The 20654-nt window shown below is 38.0% G+C and overlaps 2 protein-coding genes across 6 annotated transcripts in view; one reads left to right on the plus strand and one right to left on the minus strand.

Annotated features, from left to right (window-relative positions):
• The window catches only part of AKAP7 (A-kinase anchoring protein 7), an 82769-nt gene that overhangs the window by 23343 nt on the left and 38772 nt on the right, over positions 1-20654 (plus strand). For all 4 annotated transcript variants that reach the window (XR_013181364.1, XM_054630380.2, XM_077175333.1 and 1 more), the window contains exon 7: positions 9724-9868. Coding sequence is in view for 3 of the 4 variants with exons in the window: in XM_054630380.2 (XP_054486355.2) it covers positions 9724-9868 (145 nt within the window). In the remaining variant the exon portion in view is untranslated. The remainder of the gene's footprint in view (positions 1-9723; positions 9869-20654) is intronic.
• On the minus strand, positions 3723-6495 carry MSH5 (mutS homolog 5). 2 transcript variants are annotated; one of them, XM_077176344.1, is made up of 2 exons: positions 4119-6495; positions 3723-4052 (listed from the first exon to the last, which is right to left on the minus strand). In XM_077176344.1, the coding sequence occupies exons 1-2, from the start codon at positions 6290-6292 to the stop codon at positions 3857-3859; spliced, it is 2370 nt and encodes a 789-aa protein (XP_077032459.1). In that variant the 5' UTR covers positions 6293-6495; the 3' UTR covers positions 3723-3856. The 2 variants fall into 2 exon arrangements, with proteins under 2 accessions (XP_077032459.1, XP_054486354.2); XM_054630379.2 differs by having other exon boundaries at positions 3723-6495.

Consider the following 20654-nt stretch of genomic DNA (forward strand, 5'->3'; position numbering starts at 1 on the left):
TGCCTATTTATTATGGGGTTTTTTTACAAAATACACAAATACATGAAAATAGGATATGACTGTGATTAAAGTACATAGAAGCAGTACTAGTGTATCTTTTTTTTTTAATTTCATATTAATTTAACTGTAGTACTGTATTATTTAACAAAAGGTATATGTCCGTACATTTTTTTACTGACATTGTATAGAATGTTTTATGTGATTCTTTAACATTGACTAGGGAAATAATTTTCAGAAAAAGTATTTTAAATAAGAATTAAAGTACATAAAACTAATCTTTTAAGTTGATTTTTTGTTAATAGTGGGTTGAAGTTAATAATTAAACTTTAAAGTTTAATTAGAAGTATCTCTAAAAATGCTGAAGGTGCATGTTTTAATTAAGTAGTGTTTTGAAATAAGTAGAAAGAAGGTAGTGAGATTTGAGATACATCAAGAAAATTTGAGGGTATGTGTACTTGTTCTAAAATAGAAATAAAGACTTAGCCAAAGGATGCAGGTGGTATATGATAGATACTAAATTTTTAAACTCACAGAAGGCTTTTGCTTGAAATGACAGTTGGGTTTTTAAAATGCTAATTTTAAAAATCCACAGATCTTCTAGAATATCAGCTGTTCAGTGATTTAACTGGTTAAAAGATCTGAGACAATCAGGGTGGGATTTTTGCTATTCTGTGTTTTTTCTGTTTTTTGGCTGGTTGGTTGTTTCATTTACATTTATCTACCTTCCATGAAATATTAGCCAGGATACATCCTTTCTGTGTTCTGATATTCACTGCTGCTGACAGAACCAGGTCAATGTCATTCCAAATCATCTTCCTGAGCCTTCCATAATGCTGGATAATGCATATGATCTACTGCATAGAAGGATACTATGTATTAAAAATCTGTACATTTTTCTCTGTCAATTCAGTGTGAGGCATAAGCATCAGTCTTTACTATAATTTTTTCTTTCATTGTATTCCTGCACTTAGTTAGATAGTTTAATGCATTTACAGAAAACAGTAAATAAAAATATGTATCACAAAAGGAATAATTATTTGTCAGTGCATTTAAATACGATGTCTAATTGCATTTTCAGATCTTAGAACAATATGAAAAAGAAGAAAAGGGAAGTGGATGAAGGTTACATGAGCAAGCATATAAAAGAGCAAATAGTACTGAAGTGGTTGAGTATAGTTCTCAGCCGTAGCTTTATATAACTATATTAATTTATTTTTTAAATGTAAGCTTCCTTATTTGCAACAATATTTTGTTAAGTCACCCTCCTCTCAATGACATCCAAATTCCAACAAAGTTTTTTTTTGGGGGGAAAAATATCTGGTTTTTAAACCTTAATATAACTGTAGTAATTTTGAAATGTATATATTCTGTAGAGATTTTAACTTTTCCAGAGTTAAAAATTGTATTTACAAAGCAAAGAGTTTGAGAATTCAGAACTAGTAAAGATCTCAAGAAATCAGGTTTTCACTTTGAAGGCACATCATTAAGCTAACAATGGTAAATCTAAAACACTTGGAAACAGATATTAATAAAGGATGGAAGTGTGAAATAAAGTGGATTAGGAAAGAACTATGTGGTTTACTGTATCCCCTTCAGCTTCTCAAATTAAAGGACTTATTTACCTACTCAGAAGTGGGACCAACTTGTTATTCATGCATAGTTGGACATTTCTCAGATTAGATGTGCCACTGAACACTTCCCCAAAAAGAGGAGGTATAGTGTGCTCCTAGGTGTCCTTGTGGAAGGAGACAAAGGGATATAATTTACTTGCTCATGTTCAGCTATTTCCAGAATTATTTGAATGAGAAGAATCCTGGGTTAGTATCGTTATCTTCTATGCAAAGAACCTAATGAAGCACAATAAAAGAAGCAACTGGAGTTTTGTATTTGAAGATAATGTTTCTGTTCCTGCTTCCCTCACTCACCTCCTAAGTTGCCACCAGTCAGTCATAAGCCCTGTGTTTTCCATTTGTCCAGATTCCTATTTATTTCAGGGTGTGTTGTGAGGCACTTCATAAATGCTCTATGATGTTTGAAGGTCCTTTGATACCCAGTACTGCCAGAACCACAAATGCTGTGAAATGAATTTCATAGGTAGAAGATGACTGACAGCTAAATTGCTCTGATGGTATCTGCTTAATTAGTGCAGAGTATATCCCTAGCCTAGACAGTGGTTGACAGCAAAAAATGCTGAACTTATAAATCATGAATCTTTTGTATATTATATTCCTTTGTACAGTGTATCTTTACAATGCTGAATGTATAGTCAGTAAAAGAGAATATATTATTGAGAAAAATATTTGTATTTGCAACACTTCTGAGTATTGTTCAAGGCCTGATTCACTGTTGCCATTCACTTCAATGGTAACATCATAATGATACCAGATATTATGCAGACAGTATTATTATGATTGCACTGGAAATAGCATTAAATGCACAATTCAGTAATTTGTTTTTGTATTTTTTAATGTAAAGTATGTTAAACTTCTGTCACTTTCCAGTTTCATACAGAAATAGCATAAGGTACTTTATTTGGTAATAGTTTCCTTTATCATCAAGGAGGAAATTCCACACTGAAACAAACCCAAAGCAGTGTCTCAAATTTCAGATCTTTTGATGTACGCTGATATTCATCTTTTTGCTATCTTCAGCCAGATAACCAGATTACATGTTCAATACTTATAATTATGAAGTGATTTAATTTTTTTAAAATGTAAATTTTCTCTCAGTTTATGTGACATTAATATTTTTGGCTTCTTGTAATGACATATAGATGAGAGATGTAGTATGTCTTTTATTTGCCATAATGTAAGTGGTTAGAGCAAGTTTTGGCAGACAATAAGCTATCTAATGTCTCCTCTGTCTTATTTACATGAGGAATCTCAGGCACTTGCCTGGCTGCAGGAAAGGTTATTGCTTTGATAGTGTTTAGATATGGCTCTTGCATCATTAATTTTTAATGAATTTTTCTTGCATATGCATACATAAAATACTGTGTTCAGTAAAGATCCTTTACATGACAAGAGAAGTAAAAGGGAATCCTCCCTTTGTGGTATTAATCCTCAAATGTTAATAATTGAAAATAGAATAGAATATGTGAAGTTCTCTCTTCAATTCCTAGAATTGTAATTTTGCCTTTATACCCATGAGGCACAGACACATAATATGCATGATACAACTGTATCATACAGAACCTTAAAGAAGAGAACAGTTCTCAGTAAAACTAAGGTACTGCTATTTATCAGTCCCCACTGAATCTGACCACCAGCATTCTTTTTATAACTAACCCCTGGGATCTCTGCCATTTGGACAGAAAAGCTGGTATAAGAAAAGCCACAAAGCCATTAAATCCCTCTGCATTGCCACTTATGCCAGCCTCTGTATCAGTGGTTTGTATTGGGACTACTGTTAATTGTTGGCACAAGAGTCTGAGCCACATATTTATTTGGAATCTTTTATGGTGATACTAAAATGGCTGAAACCATCACTTTGGCCCAATATGAAACAATAAATACGTTCCTTTAATAGACCAGTAGAAATGTGTTGTGATTTTTCTGCAGCATATTTTTTAATCTGAGGTTCCAGTAACAGGGACAGAAAATGCAAACTGAGTGACCCAACAGCTATAAGAGGTTCTTAAAATTCTTCCTCTTCATACACTCATATGATGCACCATATTGCAGGGATATGTAAGTACTTGGTTTAAGCAAGAAGAAGGAGAAGGAAGGACGTAAGTACAGACAGTTTGTTACAAGCTAAATGTCCTGGGAGGTGTCATGTCATAGTGATCATTCTTTAAAGTCCCAGACTCTCCATGGTAGGTATGATGCAGTCTACGTATTTAGACATACCCTGGCTACAGGACTGAGGCTGCAGAAGGCAACACCTCTTTAGACATGAACTCTTCCAAGTCCACCTGGGGATCGTCAAGGTCTATGCAAAGAAACTTTTCCACAACAGACTTGCATTTTTCCATCCTATCACATTTTGAAGGATGATCAAGACGTTTGATAGGTTTTCCGTTGCGTATCAGTTCTGATACTTCCACTCCTCTTTCAATAATTTTGGCTGGCATTCCTGCTAATGCAGCAATATTGGCAGCATGACTAACGGTGGACATGCCCTGTTTGATCTGGTAGAAAAATATCAACTCCTCTCCATCCTGATGGGTCTCCATGGTCAGGTACTCCAGAAGAGGTGTGTCAGGCAGGAGTTCTAGCTGCATTAAACTATGAAAATTAGTGGAGACAAAGACCTGTGGACACTGTGTTCCTTGTCTGATCCAGTACCTCAGGACAGCAGCCAGAAGGGACAGGCCATCCAGTGTGTTGGTGCCTTTACCAAACTCATCAATAAGTACCAGGGACCTCTCTGTGGCATTGTTTACAGCCTTGGCAACCTGGTTAAGATCAATCATGAATGTGGAGAGCCCTACAGAAACTGATTCCCTACTGTGGATTCTTGTATAAATCCCATCAATTACTCCAATCTCTGCCTCTGCTGCAGGGACGTAACTGCCGATGAAAGCCATGTACACTATAAGACCTACCTGCTTTAAGTAAACACTCTTTCCAGAGGAGTTGGGCCCTGTGATGATCTTTATTCGTCTAGTAGCCTCACCGCTGTCCACAGGATTGGCCACAAAAGTCTTTGCACATAGTTCCATGAGTGGATGTCTCCCATCCTTGATGTGGAAGCCGTGGCGGTGAGTAAAGCGGGGTCGGCAATAGCCGTTCTCCCGGGCTGTCGCTGCCAAGGCTAGCAGCACATCCAGGTGTGCAGTGTACTCAATCACGCTGTAAAGTACTTCAGACTTCTCCAGGATCCTTGTCTGCAGCTGGTGCATGATGAGTGTTTCCTGGTCTCTGATCTCACAGTGCAAGTCACCCAGCAGGCTGTCTAGCTCCTTGGTCCGGGCACTTCTGTAGTGCAGTTTATCCTCTGACAAGAACATGAAGTCCAAGCCTTCAATTTCGAAGTCAGTCTTATCCATCATATTTGGGAGGCGTGGAATGGAGAGAAGGAACCCAATCAAAGGAATGTAGATGACAGCACAGGAGGGAATCTGATTGTCCAAAGTCTCCAGTTCTTTTCGTGCCACTTCTGTAAGGAAGTCTGACAGTCCTATCAGCTTTCGTTTCTTCTCATCAATCGTGGCATCTACATTGGGTCTAACAGTGAAGCGATTCTCAGAGAGGCTGCCTTCAAAGTCTACCACTTTGCTGATCAGGTTAGCAATGTAGTGCAGATCATCAGTGAAGACACGTGAAATAGTCTGAAAAAGTTCAATAGTGTTGGGCAGAGAACGACATGTGTCTCTAAGGCACACTGCATTGTAAGCTGTCTTATACAGTGCTTGCCAGTCACTAACTTTTGTGTTGGAAAGAGTCATTCTCTTTAAAATAAGAGGCACATTTTTAATATTCTTGAGGCAGTTTTGAAGAGTGAGGACTGTTTCATGGTTCTGAGCTAGCAGGAAGAAGTTGATAACATCCAGCCGTTTGTTCAGCTCTGTCAGGTTCCGGGTAGGTCGTGTGAGCCACAACCTCAGCAGTTTTTCTCCCCATTTGCATCTGCAACGGTTTAAAATTCCAAATAAGCTAAATCCTTCTTTTAGTCCACTGGATAGCTTGTACACAGAAGGATGGATATCACTTTTAAATATCTGAAGGACACAGTAAGTGTCTTGGTCCATATTCACAGTATCTGACAGCACAAATTTTTTAAAGGCCAAAATAGGAACTGCTATACTGCTGTCTTCGAGTTCAACTCCAACCCTTCTTCTGTCTAGAAACTTAAGGAGCCCCCCTAAGGCTCGTATCATGAGTGGACTCTCAAAAGGGATGATTGAGGACAAATAGAGAATTTTCTCTGTGGCAGTCATATGAGATGGAATAAATGGAAATTGCCTCGACAGGATCCGTTGCTTGCTGACTTCTAGACCAAAATCTATGTTGGGAAACAGGACAATTTCTGGTTTTCCTATGTCTTTATCACCAGCAGTAGCTGTTAGGTTGGCCAGGAATTTAGCAATATTCTGGTCCTGTTTTGCACTGGTCACTATGCATTGAGGGTTAAGTTCCCCAATCACTTTTTGCAGTAGCTTGAGGTCTTCATTATCAGGTATGTCAGGCATGAAGTAGACTGAGCAATCTTCTGTATCATAGTAAGTAATTGCCAGCTGCCCTGCATACCACAGAACAGACATATGTGTCTCTGAGCTCTCTTGCTCCTCTTGCTCAGGCCCAAGTGCTGGTGGCAAGACACAGCTCGTGGCTGACGTGGCACTCATCTTTTGGCAAGAGGTATTTTTTATTCATAACTCATCCAAAAGGTCCTGAGAAGTAACTTTAATTGACAACAGGAAGTTAACAGATAGTCACTCTTCCAACCCTGGAGAATCTAAGATGCTACTAGGAATTAACTATACATGTTCAAGTAACACAGCCAGTAACTACAGCCACTTCGAAGGCTTCCAAGGAAGGAGTAACAGAGCTAACTACCAGCAATAGTTTTACAGTTTAACTACAGCCACTTCGAAGGCTTCCAAGGAAGGAGTAACAGAGCTAACTACCAGCAATAGTTTTACAGTTTTTCTTTGTATCCTTTATTTTTTTTAAGTCTATGTGGACCCAAGTACCCATAAATACAGTAACATGGACAGGCACGTATATCCATGCACAAAATCATCCCCCCTCAGAGGTTCGTGACACACACCTGCGCTGACCGTGGCTTCTCTCAGCAGTGCAGCCCCACAGCCTGGCCATCATTTCAGGGTCGCAGCCCCATATTTATGCTGCAGCATCACGCAGCACCAGTTTCTATAGACGTACATAAGGGATGGGACATACCAATAATCCCTGTCAGCACCTCACTTTCAATCCTCTCCCACTTCTCAGCTCGCTTCTTACCCTCCTCACCACGGACGGGCAGCTCGTCTCAGCTGCTGCGCCTCCCTGCAGCCCAAAGCTTTTGTGCTGTTCCCTTTCCCTTCTTCTGCGGGCGGGAGCTCGGCGCTCCGTCGGGAGGGCCTGTCAGGGGCCCGGACCCGCCTCTGCAGCCGGGCCGCGCCCACAGCGGCCCTGTCCCGGCCCTGTCCCGGCCGCCGGGGCGGCCGCGCCGCAGGGAGCGACCCTCGGGCAGCCGGCGGGCCCCGCTTGGAGGAGCACCTGGTGCTGTGCTGGGTTGTGGGCTCTGGCACACGGAGCCCAGAGCTGCTTGCCTCTCTGCTACCTGCGCTGTCACCACTGGAGCCTTCCTGCCCCTGGTCCCAAGGCTGACTGTGGCAGTAGCTACCAGGGCTGCATGGGGTTCAACTGCTGGGATAGCTTGCTGTACCTTTCCAGCGACACGGGCAGGAAAACCAGACATTGTAGGGCTGCCAAAAGCATTCTCCTGGTGCTCTGGCGGTCCTGCAAGAGCTCCTCGTGCCCTGCCTCTCCAGGCCCGTGTTATTCGGCCGTGTCTTTTACAGGCATCATCCATTACAGTGCTTCCTCGAGAGGCAGATGTCTTCCTCCTCCCCTTCCAGCACCAAATGCTTCGAGTACTCTTGTTTCTCACCCTCCCCCATAACAGCTTATCTTATTATCAGCATCTGTATTATTCCCATGTGGTAACAACTTTTCACTTGCATCTCTACTGCTCCAGACCCTTTCAGTTAAGAAATGAGCCATGACCTTCCCATGCGCCTGCATTCCTTCATCCTTTCACATCTCACTGCAAGCTGCACTCCAGGAATTGTTCCAGTTACTAAAAATATCATAGTTTTCCCATGGCTGCTTTTCCAAATACCTTTCAGTAGTGCATCACGAGCACGACTCAATTCCTGAGCATTCAACATTTGATTCACACCTTAGCAACTTGTCTTGGACAAGCAACATCCCAATCTCTTGTAAATGTTATTTTTTTATTGGAGCATGAAGTTGTGATTTTTACCTTTTCTTCATTTCATTCCAGAAGAACTCAAGGCTTCACATTTTGACAAGTGTTCTCCTGGCTGAAAAGGTCTTTTTTATTACTAATTGATGTCTAACTGTATTTCCTAGAACTGTCAGCCAAAAAGCAAGGAATGATGATTTAATGTCAGAATAACCTTAGTACATAAGGACTAGTGTAGCCATAGAACAAAAATAGATTAAGTAATTACTGTGAGGATGGAATAAATGTAGACTCCCACAGAGATTTAGACTCTGAAATTTCCATTTCTTGAAATGAAAAGCATCCACCACTAGATGTCATCATTTCAGAGATTTAGGAAATGAAAAGACATTTGACCTTCTCTAAAGTAGATTTTACTTTTCACACTGATGAGCTGCCGAGAAACCACCGGCAAACTGGGACTTTGCAGCCATTGGGGATGTAAAGCCAAGGGTCCAGGATGTTGGCAGGTTGACTGTGCACATACATGGGGGGGTGCGCAGGGAGAGAGGTTGGGGAAGAACACAAACGAGGAGTGGATGGTGCAGGCTGCAAAATGGGCCAGTCCTGTTTTTAAAGTGAGGCTGGTGGGTGCACCTTTCCAACTGATTGCCAGGGGCAAATGTCTGTATCCTCCCCAAACTGTGTGTGGGAGTGCAGGTGCTCACTGCCAAACCTCAAGCTGGGCCAGCAGCAAGTGGGAGACCTGTGGGCTCAGTAAGAGGCTGGCAATCTGTGCAAGGGTGTTGGGGGACAGAGGGGCCATGACAGTGCTTCAGGAATGCACAGACATGAACATGGAGAGAAAGTCCTTCTGTCCCTGCGAGGAACGACCTGCACTTGTGTGTCCTGTGAGCCCCGTGTGCAGGTGCTGGTGAAGGCAATGGTATTCCATGTAGCCAGCTGTGTCCTTGTCCTTTGAGCATGGGTATGTGTCTCTAGGAGGTGAAAGCAGCAGGTACATCCATCAAAGACTGAGGCTTCCACACCCTGGACTCGTCTCCAGCAGCCAGGCAGTAGGGAACACACCAATAGGGGCTGTAACTGCTAGAGTTGGAACTGCTAATATTCCTTAGCATAGAATAATGATATTTAAATAGCAAACAGCATTATTGGGAGGTAGATTGAAGGAGAAAATACTGAATTTCTACAGAGATCATATATTTTTATTGATGATGCAATGGAATGAGGACCCCATAACTCTTAAAATAACTACTGAAATAATGTTTTCTGAAAATAGCCTAATAGAATATTTATTATGTTCCACTTCATATATGCAAAACTGCATAATGATTCCAATATTATAAATCCCAACAAGTTTTTAGATATACTGCGATAAAAAGTTCTAGTGCTAGTGAAATACAGCCATTTTTTCCTGTGGGCTGATTTTAATGACTCAGAAAACTGCCCTTGATGACCATTTGAGATTCTTCCTAGTAGCAGCATGCCTAGTAATAACAGCAAGAATAATTTCCAGTTACACATTCCATGAACACTGTTGCAAACCATTGGAAGTTAAAGCAGTTGTAGCCTTGTTATGCCTATTTGTTTCCTACAAGACTGAAAAGGAAGTGGTGAAAGGAGGACTAATGACACTTTTATTTTATTGTTATTTTCTGCAGTAGACATTGCTTCCATATAACAGAAGATTTGGCATATGATTATTTCTGTATTCCTTTTGCATCTTGAAGTACTTTTCCATACTAACTATACTAATGGTTAAAATGCAAACTATAGGAATTAAATATGAAAATTCAGTGTCTGAGTAGAATGCCTAACTGAATTTTATATTGCTTTTTAAAGGTGAAAAAAATTGACTCTAGTCTGTATGAAGATTTCAAAAACCATTATTTTGGAGATGAGATCTTGCACCGCTTTGATCTTTGCTCCATGTTGAAAAAAAAGCAGCCAAATGGTTACTACTACTGTGAGTCCTCCATTGTTTTTGGTAAGTACATCATCATTTTCTTCTGGTCAATTGCATCTCTGAGTTATATATGTGCAGAGAGCCATTTTTTCTGGAGTGTGTGTTAGGAAATTCTTGTAAGATCCATGGAGTCTGACAGAAATCTCTCCCTCAGCCTTGGCTCTGCAGGAATTCTGTGCTGTGGTTTTCACTGACAGCTAAAGTTTATGTTCAATTATCCATCTCCAGAATCCCGTTCCATTTCTCATCCTAAAATGAGTGTTTAAGATAAGTGAGATGTATCACTCCCCAGAGCTGCTCATCTCTCTGTTGACTTTAAAGACAGACTGTGTGACTAAGTCAGATTAGACACAGTACTTATAGATGATTAAAGCTAAGTGAAATGTCTCTGGTATTGCAGAGAGGTGACCTTACTTGGACTACATTCATGTAGTGAGAGAATTGCAGTGGTACCACAGATTTGAAAATAAGTCTTCAGAATACTGTTAGACTTTAAACATTTTACTGACACCTTGCTAGATTATTACAATGCTAGAAGTCAGAGTTGTGTCTTCCTGCTTTGTCTGAACAGAAATACCACTGTTAGAAGTTAGTGCTGGTTCAGGACTACATGTAGGGCTTTGGTGACGATTTGGTTTTTCCCTTGTGGAGACTTCTTTGTGCTGCAGCATTGTATTAAATACTTAAACATGCCAGGCACCTCACAAATTCTAGTTGTTGTTAATGTTTTGTTTGTGCTTAGGGTCACCTTTTTTAGTTTAGCTAAATTGTTGCCAAAAAAATCAAAAGCAGTTCAGAGGAAAAAAGTATAGGATGTGGCAAAACTATTGCAAAATCCAGATCAGTCAAAATCAAAATTAGATACATTTATACATATTTATTTATCTATAGATTTGTCTTATCATATTTATTACCTTGTGTAATGTATGTCTCATAGTTATGTTTATCTTTGTGTATGTAGCTATATATATAATGTCTTCTGTATGTGTTTGTGCATTTAAATATTATTTATATGCATCCAAATGATTGAGAAGGAGAAATTACGGGATCATTTAACATGGTATAAAATTTTTGATTTGGGTGAAATTGAGGCCCCACTATTTACAAATATTCTTCAGAGTATTCTGGAATATGCTGGAATTTGGTATATAACTCATTACAAAAAAAGAATCTGCTTAGTAGTATATTTGGTAGATATGTTTTTCCCAAACAATTGTTTAAATCTGTCTTCTTGAACTTGTCTTGTTACTGACATCTCAGATTGCTAAAATGAGACAGTCTTTCAGCGGCATTTTGAATGTGAGTCCCATTAAATGGTTTACAACAGCAGTCAATCAACCAGTACTCAAAGCAAGAATCAGATGCTTGTTTGGCTTTAACTCAATCCCAGTATGGCCATGCGTAAAGAATTTATGTGTCATTTTCACAGTCCAAACAGAACTCTGCTTTGAATTATTTTTACATGAGCACCACATCTGACTTTCTCTAGCAATAGAGAGAATGGATGTCCTTCACTAATATTAGATTAAGAAAGGGCACTGTTATTATCCCCATTTTTCCCAGTTCTATATGGATTTAGATGCATCTTGGTGAAATATGTGCATTTAGTTTCTTGGTTTTGTACATGTTAATATGTATTTATTTAAAACCAACAAATGAAGGAAAACACTATATTGGAATGGAGTTAAAATTACTTACTTTTTAATTTCAAAGAAGAAGAAATTTTATTTTAATGAATTTATAAAAATTCCTTTTGATGTGTTTTGAAATGTGATTTGGATGGGGTTTTTTGTAATTATAGGTAGCTAGAACATTAAAATAAGGGATGTAATGTAGTTCTATTAATACATCAAAAATAGTGAATTTTGAAAACTGCTTAATACAGACAAAACACTGTATCCAGGTCTAGTTCTTCCTACATGTACATGTACTCAAGCACTTATCTTTTCCTTGAAGTACACAGAAATTACAGAAACAGAATTTACTTATTACCTAGAGTTTGGTCATGGTTGAGTGTTTTGCATTTAATAAGATGAAAAGACCTGAAAGGGGATCAGAATTAATGTCAGAAATCCATTCACAATGGAGATTTGCTTACTACCACGTTCTGGCAGTCAGGATGGCCAAACGTGTCCTGTGGTGCATCAGGTTCAGCATGGCCAGCCAGGCAAGGGAGGGGATTGTCCCGCTCTGCTCTGCACTTGGACAGCCTCACCTCACGTGCTGGGGGCAGTTTTGTGTGCCACAATGTAAAAAAGACATTAAAGTATTAGGGAGTGTCCAAAGGAGGGCAACAAAGATGATGAAGGGCCTTGAGGGGCAGCCATCTGAGGAGCAGCTCAGGTCACTTGGTCAGTTCAGCCTGGAGAAGAGGAGACTGAGGGGAGACCCCACTGCAGTTACAACTTCCTTGAGAGGGGAAGCAGAGGGTCAGCAACTGATCTTTTCTCTCTAGTGACCAGGGACAGGACTTGGGGAAAAGGCAAAAAGCTGAGGTGAGGGAGGTTGAGTACCAGAAAAGGTTCGTCACCCAGAGAGTGGTTGGGCACTGGAACAGGCTCCCAAGGGAAGTGGTCACAGCCTGACAGAGTTCAAGAAGCATTTGGACAATGCTCTCAGGTGCATGGTGTGACTCTTGGGCTGTCCTGTACAGGGCCAGGAGTTGGACTGGATGATCTCGATGGGTCCCTTCCAGTTCAGCGTGTTCTATGGTTCTATGGCTAATAAGTGTCACAACACATCTCAGCTGCACATTTATTTTAAAGTGGGGGAACCAAAAGATATTGATATGAATAAAAGGCAGCAGTACAATACTTGCTGAACTGCAGCAGTATACACCGCAGGTAATCAGGCTTGGACAGGGTGTTACAGAGCAGCATCATCTAACTTTAGCAGAGCCTACATCTGCACCAGAAGCTTTCTCTGTCTGTGTGCTAGCCCCACAGGGTATGTGTTCAGGAGTTAAAAATTGATGTGATAGTGATGGTAATGTTGAAGCTTCATCTTCAAAGTAGAGTTCAGTTTGATGTTTAAGGCAAACAAAACAGCAAGGCAACAAAGTGTCCTTCTTTGGGCCACCCATCTCATGGCAGCTGTTATATGCCACCTCAAATCCCAAAGAAGGTCAGTGGCTTTCAATCCGACAAATGAATGCTGGAATGAGTTGAGCTTTTCAATATATACTCCTTCATCTCAACAATTGGTCAGTTTTTGATATTGTGGTAAAGATGTTCAATAGATCTTATTGTCAGGAGGAGCATTATCTAAATCTTATGTCAAATATACCTTTAGCATTAAGTATCTCACTTAAATATTTTCAGGATCCATTAATAAAGATTTTTGTAGACTCATTTCAAAGAAAATTGGTTTGTTGTATTGTAATGTAAAATGAGATAATACACATTAAAGAAAGTTATCACATGCCAACCTGTTTTTTGTGATGTTTCTTCTGAGTGGCTTGTAAGAAGTTTATACATCAGACTTCTCCTGTGCTATCTCTGAGGTGGAGGAACTTCAAGAAGTCTGTTGGTTATTGTTACTTTCTGCACAGCCAAAATTCATATTTCTGGAATGTGGACCAACCTGGCGGTTAAAGTACTCTTACAGTTCCCCCTTAATCCTTGCAATGTACCAGTAGCAATATGGAAAATAAAATATCAGACTACAAACATCTGGTTTATCTGCATAAAATCATAATCATATGGTAAAAGGTAATGCTTCTTTCTGCTGTTGTAATAACTCAAAGAGATGCCTTTTTAAGTAGCAGAACACCAGTGAGTCGATTTGCTTTTCAGTGGATCTATGTACAAGTTTGGTTTCCAGTCTGACCTTGTCAACAAGGTCATTCTGCAGTCTCTCTGAGATGGGAGACACCTGCAGGAATTTGCTCTTCCGATTCTAAATGGAGTGTCTAAGGCAGGATCTAAACAGGGTCTGTGATAGCCAAGCTGTGAGCATAAGATGCACTGCTTGAGCAGTTGTTAATATTTGTTAATTAGCTTCCTTGCTAATTCCATATATGTGTATATAAACAGATGCAAGTTTTCAACTAAATAGCAAAAAGTTGCATTATATTTGTAATCTTTAAGTTTCTGAGGGAGATCAAGAACATTGTGCACAGAACATCTTACAAAAAAAAACCAATTCTGCCAATTGCTGGTGTTAGGTAGGCTATTTAAACCATTTAAGTAACATTTTTGTTCCTTTAATAAACCTGACTAGGCTTTCATGGTGCAGTTTATGCTTCCACCTTACATTGTACAGTGCTAGCCAGGCAGTTGCTCAACACCCATGTCTCAAACAAAGATTAAGATACTTCTGATAATAAGTTTCATATGAGCCCTCCAGACTGAACACGAGTTTGTCAGCAATAGGTTTGGGAATACTCACATGGAAGAAAGAATTATGGAAGAAAGAACAGAAGAAAGACTCATCTGTACCTGAAACAGAAAATAGATATGATATTGTCACTCTATGAACTCTGAATAATACTGTGAAGAAACAGAAGACTGAAAATAAAGGAATTGGAAACCAATTGATAGTTGGATAGATTGTCAACATCCCTCAGTCTGCTCTTGATAAAAATGCACTTACAGTGTCAAGCAAAAAGTACAGTAGCATTTCACCTTCATCATCAAGGACAAAGATGTTTCAAATACAGTATGCAGTATGAAGTTTTGGCAGTTTGTCTGAAAGCTTTTTATAGTGGCACTATCTTAAATGAAAAAATATTTCCATTTGTCTCCTGTGGATGCTCTTCTGCTTCTCTGTTTACTGCTGGTTTGACCTCAATGTTGTTGATTTTATTTGTATGGTAATTGAGCATTTTCTCTCATTGGGAACAGCAATGGTAAGCAGGTAAATGCTGCTTTAATTGTCCAGATTCTACACCCAGCAAGACTACACATATTATGTGTTGGTTTCTTTTCACCTTCCTTCTTAATTGCATGACAGTGAATCCCTGTCTGTAAAATAATGATACATTCTTTAGTTGTACCTGTTACTTGCCCTTCTTTCCTCTTTGTAATTTCAAAATACCCTTAGGCTTTTTTCTTTCACTTCTTAATTTTCTTTTCTTGATAGTATATTTGTAGCCTAGCTTCTACTTTCTCCACCCTATTAGGTTTTGAGTAACTGTTGTTGAGATTCTTGCATATCTCTGGCACTTCTACCGAATTTTAATTAATTATATGGTAGTCATGGTGCTTCTGGATAAAAATGTCTTGGGTGGTTTCCCAGGGGCTGTTTCTTAACATTAGGAATTAGTAATTAAATCACTGTTTGTGTTGAGTTTATCCAGAACTGCTGCAATCTTGTGCATGCAGTGTGCTGAATAAGTATTTGCCTAAATAAAAAGCAACAGGTATTACATGCTAATCAGTAAAGTCTTTCCCTAAAGCACTGTTTCTCAGCTGAGTCATGTGGTGGAATATTGACTTATAAAAATGGTTCTTTTAAACATGGCAGAGAAAAATTCATATATTGGTTATTAACCTAGAAGCCAGGCTCTTTATGGACACTAACTAGAAAGTAGCAATCCAGGGGTTTCTTACACACATCAAATATTTTTTTTATTTACTAATGACAATAGAGTAGTGCCATATTGATTCCTTTTCACTACTTCTGCATTAGAACTTGATGGATGGGCTCTAGCAATGTATTTCATCTTGTATTGCTACACTGGGCAGTTGCTTCTGTATTTGTTAATTTTCTGCTATTGATCACTAGTATCACATTTTTCATAATGAGATAGTGTTTTTGTATTAGTTTTGTAATAGCAGGTATGACCTAAAAGCTGTACGGTTACTTACTGTGTTTGGATAAGGAGAAGAAGCTAATTAAGAGGGAGGTAACCAAAATGGTTTGAAAACTGAAGTTTTCATTTCAGAATAATATTTAATTGTTCTGAGGAAAATCCTAATATTTGAGCTTTAATGTTGGCAAGTATATGGCAAACTTTTCATGAGACTATGACAGGGAGCTTCAAAGGCAGGAACATGATGTTTAGAATTCAATCATTCATCTCCTAGTACTGAAAAGAGGCAAAAAACCTTCTCATCACTTTCTGTGATAATGAGATTTATTTTTTGTATTTGATTATGAGATTTACTTTATTGTACAGGATCATTTTTGCTACACTCTTTTTAAAATATCATAATGCAATTCTGTTCAAAAGACTATTTTCCTTTGTTTTTCAACAAAAGAGTATTTGAAGTAGTGATGTGTTTTTATGCCAGAGCTGTTATCTGTCGCAGACATCTTTTCACTAAAAATCCTTTCTTTAGGATTTTTCCTTCTGAGAAGCTGAGAGACCTCAGAGACAGAATGTAAACAATGGTTGTCTGCTGCTGTAGAATGCAACAGGTCTACCTGTGATTGGCCCATTTTAGATGTGTATAATTAATGGCCAATCAAAGACCGAGCTACCTCAGACAGAGTCCGGGAGAGTTGCCTTTGTTATCATTCTTTTCTTTTCTATTCTTAGCTTAGCCACCTTCTGAGGAAACCTTTCCCTTCCTTTTTTTTTAGTATAGTTGTAATATATAATATTATGTATAATATGTAATATATATATATCATAAAATAATAAATCAAGCCTTCTTATCATGAAGTCAACATTCTCGTCTCTTCCTTCACCTGAAAACCCCTGTGACCATAGTCACAGTTATCAGTAGTTGAAAATAAGTTAAAATAAGATTTTCCGAAATGGTTTTCAAAAATATGTTCAAACAATGGGATTAAACTGATAAAGTAAATCTAACAGGAGAGCACAAGGTCTTACTTGACCTCAGTAAGATTGTGATTCATAGCTGAAAATTTAGTTGAGTATATGAAAAAGGCAGAATTGACTTTTCACAACAGAACATAGTGTGCTATAAAAAAATAATTTAATAACATCCAGCAGGTTTTTAGTGTCTTAAGTATTAATGCTTTAAAGATATTTTCCTCAGCAGACTTTGGTGTTCAAACAACAAATTTATTTCTAAATTTAATATATTAAAAATTCTTTGAAAATGTGTAAAACATTGATTTCAATATTAATTGCAAAAAAGTAAACAGACCACTTAGGTGGTGTGGAGTAAACAAAATATGTAATATTCTTTATGGAACGGATCAGTAAATATATAAAATTCTTTCATTGAATGGATCAGTAGAAGATAATTAATTTATATTCTTAAAATTTTGCTAGCTAGAAAGGTGCTTTTGTTGATACAGATTACTTGTATAGTGTTGACATCAAATAAAAGGTATGTTTGTTTTACCATAATCAAATTACTCTCTTTCTGCAATTTCTGAGTCTTTTTCAGTAGTTTGAAGGTCCTTGAATGAAAGGACAACCAGTTTTCCACTGTTCAAATGTCACCATTTTTTAGTTGTTTCTGGTTAGTGTAGAACTCCAACCCAATGTGAGGCATGGTTCCACAGTCTGTAGGCTTCCTACCTAATCCTTATGAGGTATTCTAAAATAAGATATGGTTGCAGATCGGTAGAGGTCTGTAGCTCAGGGATTATGACAAATGCTGACATAAAAATGCAGGTGTTGGGGAAAAGGGCTTGTTTTGAGTTATACCACAAGTTGAATTTCTCTTTCATGACAGTCCTCAGCAATTTATCAAAACAGGTATTTCTAGGATAGAAACAATAGTTTTCTTATTCTGACTGTGCATTAAATATTTTTGAGGCCCCTAGTATTTCCAAACGTAGATTCTTTTAGTGAAAATAATTTCAAGATAAATTGTGACATATTTTAAAGATGCATTGTTAATGTGGCTTGTACTGTCATTTCATTTCCAGCAAGACCACAATGTGCTGTTTCTCATGGAAGCAGTAGAATCTAAGACAAAGATTACATCAACCACAAGCTAAAACATGACATCATTGTTTTAACAGTAGCCTTCCAAGTTACTTGGTTTTGATCTGTTCTTAAACACAACAGAGAGTGTTGTCAGAGTATCTGCTGAATACATAGTATGTGATCTTCTATTTTTCAATGAAGATAAGATATTTAAGGTCTACATTAATATTTGATGACAGCTAATAGACCTGAACCACCCATGGCATAAGTTTTGTGGCATTACTCCAGTGTTTGATCTACCTCGCTCACTTGTGCTGTGGAAGTGACAGTGAGAACTTGGGATCACGTGGAGATGACAATGCTAAATGCAGCTGTTCTTCCTGCTTCTCAAGTGTGGGTGCCACCACTAGGCTGATGCTATAATCTTTAGCTGTGTACTAATTTCTATACCAGCAGCAGCTCAGGAGGTTTACATGGCCAAAGCTGTGGTACCCAGGCGTAGATTGAACATACAAACATACTGATAATTACCAGGTATACTTATAAACATCTGAAGGTAGGGTTCCAATATTTTAACTTTCTAAACATGTGTACTGTTTATTTTCTGAGACAGTGTGGGTTCACGCTGCTTGCATTCTGGGCCAATATTCGGGGATATGTGGCTGCCAGAGTGCTGAGCTTGTCAGTTTCAGTTGGCAGCACAGATTTCTATTCACCTGAATTTGGATCAGCTATTGGTACAGCAAGGATGTCCTCCCTAGACTACATGGTTTTACTTTAGGTAAATAGTTTACTTTCTGAAGTCCAAAGACATTACAGTCGACCCATACTTTTAAAAACCTCTGCTGTTACTTCATGTTTTGCAAAGAGCAGGTTTGACTTACAGAATTCTGAGTAGCCATCCATAGCCTAGGGATTATACCAGAAAGTAATTGCTGACTGAAGACTGTTTGAAAAACCTTTTGCCTTTTAAATCATTTATTTAGAGAAGCAGTGAAAATGCCACAAATGAATTTTAATACCTAGGCTGTCATAGCTTTTTTTTTTTAATGTTTAAGATGTTTTGAACCAGAAACCTTAGATACTGAACTTTATTGTTTTAATCAGGAGAACAAACAAAAGCCTTTTTTACACATATAAATGCTCCTAATTAAATGCTTTTGGAAAGTGGGTCAAGCTGAACAGGAACAAAGCACTCTCTTATTCCAAAATAAGAGTGTTCACATATGGAATCATTCAGAAACAGCTCTTAGTACTTTAAAATTCCCAGGCAATGCTAATCTGTCTTATCTTTTAAATGCAGGCAAGCTCTATAGTTTTCCTTCCCCATTCCTATCATATTGCAGATTCAAAACATGTTGGATGTTAAAATTTTTCATCACTTGATTAGGTTGTTACACCATGTCTGGAAGAAGGGCAGATTTGTTAGTGTGTCTTTAATATTAGAAATGTTATTTTCACATGAAAGCAAGTAAAAGCAATCATTATTTTGCATGGGATGTACTCTTTCAGATGATTATGTTGAATTCTTTATCATCTTTTTTATTGGTGAATTCAGCTTTCTATACATGGTAATTTCCTTTCCCGATGTCTGCAATATCTCAAATAGCATATCATCCACAATCCAGATTATAGTTACACTATTTCCTTTTTCCAGTTGTCTTGCAGTTAACTAGTCAGAGTCTCTATTTTAATTTTTTTTTATTCCCAGAAATATGCAGAATATCTGGTTTAACTCTATTCATCTTTCATTACTTGGGCTGGTTTGAATGTACTTAATGGTTATCTCTAGTCTTGGGATAGCTTTTCTTAATTTCTGAGAACACAAAACACATGAAGGTATTCTATGTCTCCAAATGGAGTTTGAAATGTTGTAGTACAACTCTTTCTATATAGGCATAAAACTGTATGCATTTCAGAGCAGACCAAAATCTATGATTTGAAATACAGATGTGTAAACCCTAATGTCCTAGTTATTTGAGAACTATTGCAAATATTTCCCAGATAAAGAGTCATCTGTATTTTTACTTCTTCTCTGTATCATGGTGCCTTTTATTGGCTTATATGACCAACTTGAACAATGTTGTCGTGTTAATTCAGGTGCTTATGAGGAACAAGGACTAAGGTTTTCAAGATTTAGTAATTTCTTACTGCTCTTTCTGCATGTTCAGTTTTAAACTCTCCACTTACTTTCAATCCTTTTCTTCACTTCTTTATCTGTTTGGAACTTAAGTAGTACAGGGCCAGTGGTGGTGGGGTTCACCTAATGAGATTCTAAGGAAAAGAAAATTATCTTGGGAGAATATTGGTTTTTGTTAGTAGATTTGAAAGGTGAGAATTATTAAGTAGAATGCAATAGCTGAATACAAAATTTTTTTGATTGTTTGGATATATTTGAACTATTTAGCATCCCTTTGTTTAGAGGAAGGATCTTGTCTAAATAAGTTGTGCTGCACAAATATGTGGAATTAGTCAGCTGCATATACCTGATAAGTTTCTCTTCTGTACCAGTAGCTATTCTGATTGTTCAACTTTTATTTGAATATTTTTGTCTTTATGGTTTATTTATATAGAGGAAGAATCTGTAAGGGTTTGTGTTTTGTCACATACATACATTTTTTCAATGTCAATTTACATTTGTGCAAATCCAAGTGTGATGGTCTGGCAGTGCAGTTATATTAATAACATTGTACTCATAGGGCAAATACAATAAGAAATCTATAGATCTTCAGACTCTCTTTTAAGGGCTGTTTTCCCAAACAAATTTTGGTCTACAGTGCTGGCCCACAATCTCTTGCACTGTGAAGTACAACATGTACTGAATGTATGTTATCTACTAGCTAAAAAGTGCATTTTATAGGTGTATTATGTTGAAAAGTCCTTCTGTTTCTTATTAGAGGAGGGGATTGTTACATATCCTTGTGTATAAATAAAATTTAGAAGTCAAAAAAAGATTTTAGATTAATATCTTTTGTAGGAATTTGTCCCCAAAATGAGATGCCTCCATTTCCA

The sequence above is a fragment of the Agelaius phoeniceus genome, chromosome 3 (genome assembly GCF_051311805.1).
Source record: "Agelaius phoeniceus isolate bAgePho1 chromosome 3, bAgePho1.hap1, whole genome shotgun sequence".
Classification (NCBI taxonomy): Eukaryota; Metazoa; Chordata; class Aves; order Passeriformes; family Icteridae; genus Agelaius; species Agelaius phoeniceus.

What these genes read in the sequence shown, in the direction of transcription:
- MSH5 (XM_054630379.2), bottom strand. Translation starts at nt 6,292, where the DNA reads ATGAGTGCCACGTCAGCCACGAGCTGTGTCTTGCCACCAGCACTTGGG.